The 8,782-nt window shown below is 35.1% G+C and overlaps 1 protein-coding gene across 1 annotated transcript; it reads left to right on the forward strand.

Annotated features, from left to right (window-relative positions):
* Positions 1 to 2,900: 2,900 nt before the first annotated feature.
* On the forward strand, positions 2,901 to 5,915 carry LOC145102370 (uncharacterized). Its single transcript, XM_079039756.1, has 3 exons — positions 2,901 to 3,743; positions 4,469 to 4,546; positions 4,666 to 5,915. Exons 1-3 carry the CDS (start codon positions 3,036 to 3,038, stop codon positions 5,773 to 5,775), a joined length of 1,896 nt encoding a protein of 631 aa, XP_078895882.1. The 5' UTR covers positions 2,901 to 3,035; the 3' UTR covers positions 5,776 to 5,915.
* Positions 5,916 to 8,782: the final 2,867 nt, after the last annotated feature.

Raw genomic sequence — 8,782 nt, forward strand, 5'->3', positions numbered from 1 at the left:
TATCGAGCCATGGCAGGTGGTGCCATGTTACGAAACGGTGGTTCACATTTATGTTATAGTATGTATGTATTGTATGTTTTAGTGTAGTGAATGTCCTCCCTGATCCTCATCATTGTATGTTCTTTAGTATAGTATTTAGTGTGTATGGGTAGTGTGTAATAGTGTATGTTCTCTCTTTCTAGTGGTAGTATGTTCAATTGTATAGCGTAGGCTATGTATTGTTTACAATATGTATTGAATCATGTAGGAACTGACTCTTTGTATGTTTCATAGTACTAGGAGTAGTAAGCAATATATCACTAAACTATACCTATTATAGTTTACAAGCAAGGTTGTTTGCTTAACTGAGTGTATTGAAATAAGACAGAAAGCTTTTATGTCTGTACATATACACATGATATATAACTCGGACAAATAATATGGGACTCTAATTCCACAACCAAACAAGGAACATGAAATAGAGCGTATTACTAGTCCTAAGTCCTTCAAACCTTACTTATATAACTATATATGTATTGGACATGATTCGACAGTATATCAGTTTAAAGAGTTTTGAAAAGAAGGATTTGGAAACTGAAACTAAGTTTTATAAAGAGTTTAACATGTAAAAGTGTTTGGAAATCGTTTTGAAGCAGTTTTGTTGACAAGACAGTTTAAAACATAGTAAATCCATTTGCGCACTAGTTATTAATCACATGTGATTGATATAATATCTAGTATGATTCAACTTATATCCCCCCCATAAAATCATTTAAGAACATATAAAAGGTTAATTAAGGGGGTATGAACTCACCTGTAGTGAGTGATGCAACGGTAGGATCAGTTTGGGAGGTTGAGTGTCAATTGTGGACTTGAGCACAAACGAATCCTATTAACCATATTATGACATATATATGTATACAATTAGTGTTTGTAACAGCTAATTATTGAATTGGGACCACCTTAGGGACTAGTAAACACTTATTTTGAAGTGTTACAATCATATATGATTGTATATAAAGGGTGTATGGCTATACAAGGGAGTGTATGGTCAAAATACACCATATTGGTGTGTGTGTGGCCAGGGTGTGTGTGCGGCCGCACACTCCCCATGAAGTGTGCTAAAACGTATTTTAAGTCCTTAGAACTCGTCTAAGAAGGTTTCTTACTTCATGCTCAAGCCTTATATGGAGTTTATTGTTATTTTAGGACCTAAAAAGGGTGTGTGCGGCCACTATGAAGGTGTGTGGCCGCACACCCTTTATGAAGATGATAAACTCGAGTTTTTCAAGCATACCATCAAGTGTTGTTAACATATAACAAGGTATAACAAGTATATACACGTTATAGAGGTTTGAAAAAGGTAATTAGGGTCCAAAACTTAGTGTGTGTTCTTGGTGTTTTTGAAGATCTACACCAAAAAGGTGTTTTCATGGATCAAATCAAAGGGGAAGGCTAGTTATGGTCAAGTAATAGTCAATCAAGGGATGAATCACTTACTTGTTTGAAGATTTGAGGGAAATGTTGGATGATACTTGAGAGGATTTTGAGTTCTAGCTTTGAAGAAGTGGGAAAAGTGTTCAAAATGACTAAGTGTGGTATATATAGGTGGGAGTGTGTGGCTGGGAGGGGTGTGCGGCCGCACACACCTGTGTGTGGCTGTACACTCAAGTGTGCGGCCGTACACTCAAGTGTGCGGCCGTACACTCCATGTTTTGGAGTGTTTGGCCCGATTTTGCTTGACATGCATCATGTTATCCCATTTCTAGGTTCGTACCTTAATTGTACTAGGTTTAGAACACTCCAATAGTCCCCAAACAGTGTTAAAAGCTAGCAAAACGAGTTTAACTTGGATCAAATCAGTCTTTTATACAAGGAAGAAATTTCGGGTTGTCACATCCCTCAGCTTTGGGGACAACTTTTCTTCCAGCTTCCAACCCTCATAACTTCTTCATCTTAAACCCGTCTTTATGGTCTTTATATCCACACAAATGTGGGGATGAGTTCTAAAAATCCATTAAGTCACTTAATACGGTTCTTAATCTATTAAGTCACAAACTTGACCCCAAAAGCATAAAATCTCCTATTTTACCCTTGTGGTCTAAATACATTTCTATTGAACTTACTTATCTAATCACATATAAGTGATTTAAACTCATCTTGGTCAATTTCATGAAGTCACAACTTCATAAACTCACAAAATTCTCATAAATGACTGTTTTGCTCTTTTGGTCAATATTTGACTAAAACTCAAATCTCTCTAAATTTTGGGTTCTTACAATGTGGCTTTGATCTGATTGTTCGACAACCTTAGTCTTATCCAAAAATTACAAGAAGGTTTGTTGAAATACTCTTTTTGCATAATTTGATATGGAAATTCACTCAAATTGTTGATATGTACAATTACATAAATGTTTATAGGTGGGAAGACCAAAGAAAAAGAAAGAAAAGGAAGCTAATGAGCCAAGTCAAAGTACCAACACATAAACTTTAACTTTTTTTTCTTTTTTAGAAGACTCGATTGGAGAAGAAATGAAGGAGAAACATATAGAAAATAGAAGTGGGAGCCGATTACATAAATGAATGTCATGAGCTATTTGAAAGGACCAAATTACCCCTCCTATAACGACAAAAAATGAAAAGGTTATAATGAACAATCACGTAATGAATTGAAACCATAAAGACCAGAGGGGAGTGAAGTTGTCCATTGTTGTCCTGAAAATGTGAAATTTGTAAACATCAATTATGAACTTCTGTATTATTATTATTATTATTATTATTATTATTATTATTATTATTATTATGTTTATGTCTAAAATATTTGCATTTGTTTTCATGTGACATGGTGTCTTGTGAGGACATTTTCGGAAATTCGGCCACATTCAAAAGATTTCCTTTATCATTCTCCTCCTTCTTCCAAAACCTAGCCGACGCTAGGGTTTAAGACGCCCCGCATTTCTCTCTAACGCCTAAAACCCCTAAAGTATTTATACCCACCTGTCGCCAATTCGCCATGAAATCTTGTAACTTCAAAACCCTAAATTTATTCATCATAGATGATGGGTTATGCACGTAGCAACACCAAAATCAAAGTAGAACAGGAGCCTCTGGAAGTTTCACCAGGCCTCAAGAAATCCAACGTCTCACTTGATCAATCTTTCATAGAGTTCGAAGAATATCCCGACACTTTCTTAGACTCTCTCTTGAATTTTGACGATTGGGTTGAAGATCATCCAAATTCATCGATGGCTCAAGCTATGAATTCAGAAGAGAAATCCAATTTGGACAAGTCTTTGGAAATTAAGGAAGAGAAAGAAGAAGAGGTTTGTGAGTCTGCGAAATTAGAGGACTTGGGGGATTTGATTCAGGAAGGGATGGGTCGAGTTCGTTTAACTTCGGGTGTTGATGTGATTGAGGGTGCAAGTAGTGAGGTTACAGGTAGTGAGGAAACTACCAATGAAGATGAGATTGGAGTGAAGAATAATGTTGAGAAAGGTGCTGATGATGTGGAAGAGTCAGAGGATGAGGATTCTGATTCGGATTCTGAGGAGGATTCATCATCATCTTCATCGTCTTCTAGTAGCAGTAGTGATGATGAAGAAGAAGATGATAGCGATGATGAAGAAGACGATGTGAAAGAGGTAAAGAAAGTGAAAGGGGAGGTGGAAATGGAAGAAGGCGAGATAAGAGATTTTGATGTTGAGGATGAAGATGAAGATGGTGATGTCGTGAAAGGGCCAATTCGTTCAAGGAATGAGGTTCAGGTAATTGATACCTGTTTGTATAATTCGTTTTCCAACGTTATTTGCTATGCTGAAAGGTAAATGTATACATTTAGGTCTAGTATCCAAGTATTGATTTTTCTTACATCTAAATCTCTAAGTATAAACATTGACACATTCAGCTCGCCCAATATAATAGAGCTGCTAATCCATCAACCGCTTTCCAGGAAATCTTGAAGCTTTTTCTTCCTTGAGCTTTCCTGTGCTTAATTATTCAAGAAAGTGGACATTCGACTAAAATATTCTCTAAATGAAGCTGAAATCCTAAAGATTAATTTATGCTTTAAAAAGGACGATTAAGGTTCTACAAGGGAATAGATTTAGAAGAAATATTGATGAAAAGTTAGTAGCTTTGCAGTTTGCAATTTGTTGTTAAATCTTACACTGGCTTTGTTTTCAACAGTGTGGTATATTTGTTTGAATAGAGGTTTCTTTAGATTCTTTTTATGTTTGATTGAAAAAGTTCAATGAAACACTCAAATTGAATTATCAAACGAACAGACACAAATAAAAGTCATATCTAAACAATTTATCTTGAAACTTTTATTGGTTTTACAGTAATGTTCATTGTTTCGTATTATTTATATCAAGGGCAATATGGTAATTTCAACATATTGTTCTATTCTTGTATATAGTCCTTTTAACATGATGATTTGTTATCATTTTATTGAGCTATTCTTGTTTCTTATAACTTTTTATAATTGCAGGATCTACCTCCTGTCCCTCCAGTGACTGTAACAATTCAACCACATCATAAGACACTCCCAGTTGGAGTTGTATTATCGGTAAGCTAAAACTTCACCTTATTTAAATTAGATACACAATCTTTTATCTAATTTACTTTTTTGTTGGACTGAATGAAGTGTCTGAATAAATCAATAAGCAATTGTTTGGCTTTTTACAGATTATGGGAGCACAAGTCATAGTGGAAGGCGTTGAGAATCATAATCCATTAAGTGAGGGTTCAATTCTATGGATAACCGAAAGTAGATTACCATTAGGAGCAGTGGATGAAATATTCGGACCCGTAAAAAACCCGTATTACATTGTCCGATTCAACTCAGAAACGGATATCCCAACCGGGATCCAACTAGGCAGCTCAATATCTTTCGTTCCCGAGTTTGCAGATTATGTTTTGAATAACAACAATCTTTACAAAAAAGGTTACGATGCCTCCGGTGAAAACGATGAAGAATTATCCGAAGAACTCGAGTTTTCCGATGATGAAAAGGAAGCTGAGTACAAGAAAATGATAAAAATGGCAAAAAGGGGATCAAGCGAACAAAAAAACGGAAATATGAAAAAGGATAAGAAGTCACGAAACCGCGGCGGTGGTCAACGGAATATCGTTGACCACCACCGGTCGGAGCCTGAGGCTCCGGCCGGTGGTCCGCCTGGCTTTTCGCCAGGCGGACCTTCTCCGGTGAATGGACCGTCGGTCTTTTCACCGGGACAACCTTCTGCGAGTGGGCCGTCGGGATTTTCCCAGGGCCCACACGCGGCTAACTTTACTGGACCGCCTCCTGGAGTTTGGCCGAACGGGTTCCCGTCTATTCCGCCGCAAAACATGGGCTTTTTTCCGAACGGACCATTTATGCAACCGAATTTTACGCAACAGCCCTTCCAGAATCTTGGTTTGCCAAATATGGCCCCTTTTCATCCACAGTTTAATGCTACGGGTCAAATGTTTCAGCCGAATTTTGGGCCAAATCCGGCATTCGGGTCATGGCCCGTGGGTATGGGTCAGAATAATTTCAACCAGTCACAGGTGGGCCCACCGATGGGGTTTCCCGGCATGTTTCCTGGGCCTTCCATGAACAATGGTGTAGTACAGCAGCAAGGAGTTGGGGTGGCTAATGGGATTCAAATGGAAAATAATGGTGGTGTAAGGCCTCCTTTTGTTGCCGGAAATGGTGAAAGCTCTCAAAATCGTGGAGGAAGAAGGGGGTTTCAAAGGGGTGGTGGGCGGTTTAGAGGTGGTAGAGGTGGCAGAAATGGGCCACAGTCGAGGTGAACATTTTTGTAATTTTATGATTAGTTTTCGTATTATTCTTATCTGTGATACAAAGAGTCGGGTTATTTTTATTCTGTTTGAGTTGTTATTTTGGATGTATAATTAATGTTAGATTATACATGTGGTTTTATTGTGTTCAATATCATGTAGACAGGTAGGGAACTATATTTCTTATATTTTTATTAAGTCGTTTTTTTATATTAAATCAAAAAACATTTATGTGAGTGAGTGTATTAAGTTCTGAACGGGAATATATTTAAAGTTTTGAACTCACCATAACCATACCCCGAATAAACCGACTGACCTGTTTATGGTGGATTTAATCGGAACTTAATTCATGAAAAGTATAATTATTTACTTTATGATCGGTTGGAATATCTTTTGGTGATCATGTCACATCGTTGCATATTTGTCTTTTATAATCATGTTAGTGTAAAATAATAAAAAAGTACGTTATTTTCATTATAGCCTCTCACTGAATCAATTAATAACCCTAGGTAAATATATAGCTATTGAAGTTTAGAATAAAATTATTTTTCTGGTTTTTATTAAGAAGTTAATGCTCAATATTTGGTTTTGGAAATCAAAATTATTAAAGTGTCAATGAGACGATCCATAATAATATTGAGTTAATGAGTTTATTTTACTGTTCGGGCTGGAAAGTGGAAAGTCGCCGAAAATATTAAAATAACTCGTGTTATCCACATCGCTTAAAAAATTGTAACAAACAAAAAAAGGGGATAGCACACCAATCTTCCCCCTAACCCCAATTTGCATGACATGGATGGATGAAATTAATTTTTATTTGTGGTATTTGTTTCTAGGATATTTTGTTTGGAATATATGTTTTCTACTATAAAATTTAGAAAAGTAATTCATATATAATACTTTTTTTTGCACTTAGATTCTATGTTTCTATCTAGTAATATTTGATTTGTTCTACATTAAACACTAGGTGTGAGATCCATGTATTACATGAGTTTATTTAAAAAAAAAAAAAAACTAAATACAAAATTCTAAACATTTGAAAAGTATAACTTAATAATAAAAAGTAAAAAAATATTGAATTATAAAAATTAAAGTGTTTTTTTTTTCTAAATTTAAACAAATTGTTTAGATAAATAAATAAAGAAATTAATGAATCTTTAATTTTGTATTTTGGTAATTTTGAAAGTAAAAAGAAAGTTCATTAATTAAATTGATATGCATTTATTATTGATTATAAATAATATTTACAATTTAATAAAATGAAAAAACCATAAAATGACATGTGGAATAAAAATTAATTTAAAATAACCACAAAATTACATGTGACAAAATAAATGTGAATGTGACATATGGCAAAAAGATCTTTATTTATTAGGAAGGATTTGATTTGCACTCTTTTCACTTGATCAATGAAATTAGGGTTCATATCATTCTTATTATTTAAAATTTTGAAATTTATATATGTTTTATGATTTGGAGTAAGTGACAAACACTTGGTTGGTTTCAATTAAATCAAAATGAGTGTAATTAAAGATTAGATGTTTTTACACTCCCAAGCATATGAGGATTATTAAACATTATTGGTATTAATTGTTTGAACTTAAAGTCATTTAGTGATTTAATCCAAGAGCTTATATGTATTGAACCAACTAGGTGAAGTTTTACTTAAAGATCATGTTTTTAGTAAAATACTTTTGTCAATTTGGAGATATTAGAGCTTATTAATATCTTGATTACCAACCTTAGATTGAACATGAATCATAGTCATATTGTGACATCCCCAAAATCACGGCCAGAAAAGACCGATTTAATTTAGGCTTTTTAAAATAATTCAGAGTAATCATTTGATTAAAAGAGTTGCGGAATTTGTTCTCAAAACAAAATATGATAAAAATTTATCAAAACATTTCTTAAAGAAATGTATTTTCATTATATAACGAAATCTCGGGATGTCATGTTCCGATACAGACCAAAAACATAAACAGTATAAAATAGACCTTACAACAATTATTTACAACTACTGGTCTATAATCCAAAATATTTTGATAAGTCATCCAACTTACGTTCTGGTGCCACTACCTGTAATACAAAGAAAAACTGAGTAGGTCAGGCTTGGGAACCTGGTGAGCATATAGGGTTTTAAATCCACAATAAATAATTATATTAATTTCTTCAACCAACAATAACCCAATTACCTATCTCCGTTATCCTCACTTTACGTCCCTAAAACAACTATCACAAGAGACCTAGCCTAAAGATTTTCATCGGGGGCGACAACACTGCTTTGGGGGTTTCCCAACAATATATGTCAAAAGGCAACCATGTGGGGGATGGAGTACAACAAATGAACACCCAAGTTCATTAACACCTACAGGTGGCGAACCTGCCAGCGTTCCAATAGACTGTCTAGAAAAGTCCGTGGTTGTCATCTAAACTCCGCTAGATAACTGAATCAGCAACAACATCGAGGCCTCTCATCATTTTATTTAATCACACATCAACTATCTACCCATGTTTCACCCAACATATTTGTAGATAAAAAATACATATACAACTTAAAACGTGTATAAAACATTCATTCAACACTTATCTCAAATAAACCAATAATATATAAACACATAACACATATTTTATAGAGAATACTTCGTATCTATGTGTTAGAAGAAAATGAATATACACTCACTCAAAACGTATACTTAATACATTCACACAATACTTGTATTAAAATTGTGTTTATGAAAGAGAGTATGCACTCACATGATAAGATGATTTTCGGACAGCACTACGACTCTTCAAGTAGTAATTCTTCGATGAATTCGGGATATCTTCACACACCGGGCTTCTCGCGGGCAGAGCTTCGGCTTGGAAACTCTTTTCTTCTCGGGATCTTTGGAGCGTCGGGACTTCCTTCGGGTGTCGGGATGATACCGGGGCTTCAGGGGTGCTTCAAGAGGGCTAGGGAGAGTGTAGAGAGTGAGAGAGTAAGTGAATTAGCAACCATGGCCAGCTGCCCTTCGGT

Source organism: Lactuca serriola, chromosome 4, assembly GCF_051521515.1.
Source record: "Lactuca serriola cultivar US96UC23 chromosome 4, Lser_US96UC23_V15, whole genome shotgun sequence".
Lineage (NCBI taxonomy): Eukaryota > Viridiplantae > Streptophyta > Magnoliopsida > Asterales > Asteraceae > Lactuca > Lactuca serriola.

Excerpts from the sequence above, each read along its gene's own strand:
- LOC145102370 (XM_079039756.1), top strand. The coding sequence starts at position 3,036 with ATGATGGGTTATGCACGTAGCAACACCAAAATCAAAGTAGAACAGGAG. Across the intron at positions 3,744-4,468 it reads GTTCAAGGAATGAGGTTCAG|GATCTACCTCCTGTCCCTCC; the intron begins GTAATTGATACC and ends TTATAATTGCAG. Across the intron at positions 4,547-4,665 it reads CAGTTGGAGTTGTATTATCG|ATTATGGGAGCACAAGTCAT; the intron begins GTAAGCTAAAAC and ends GGCTTTTTACAG.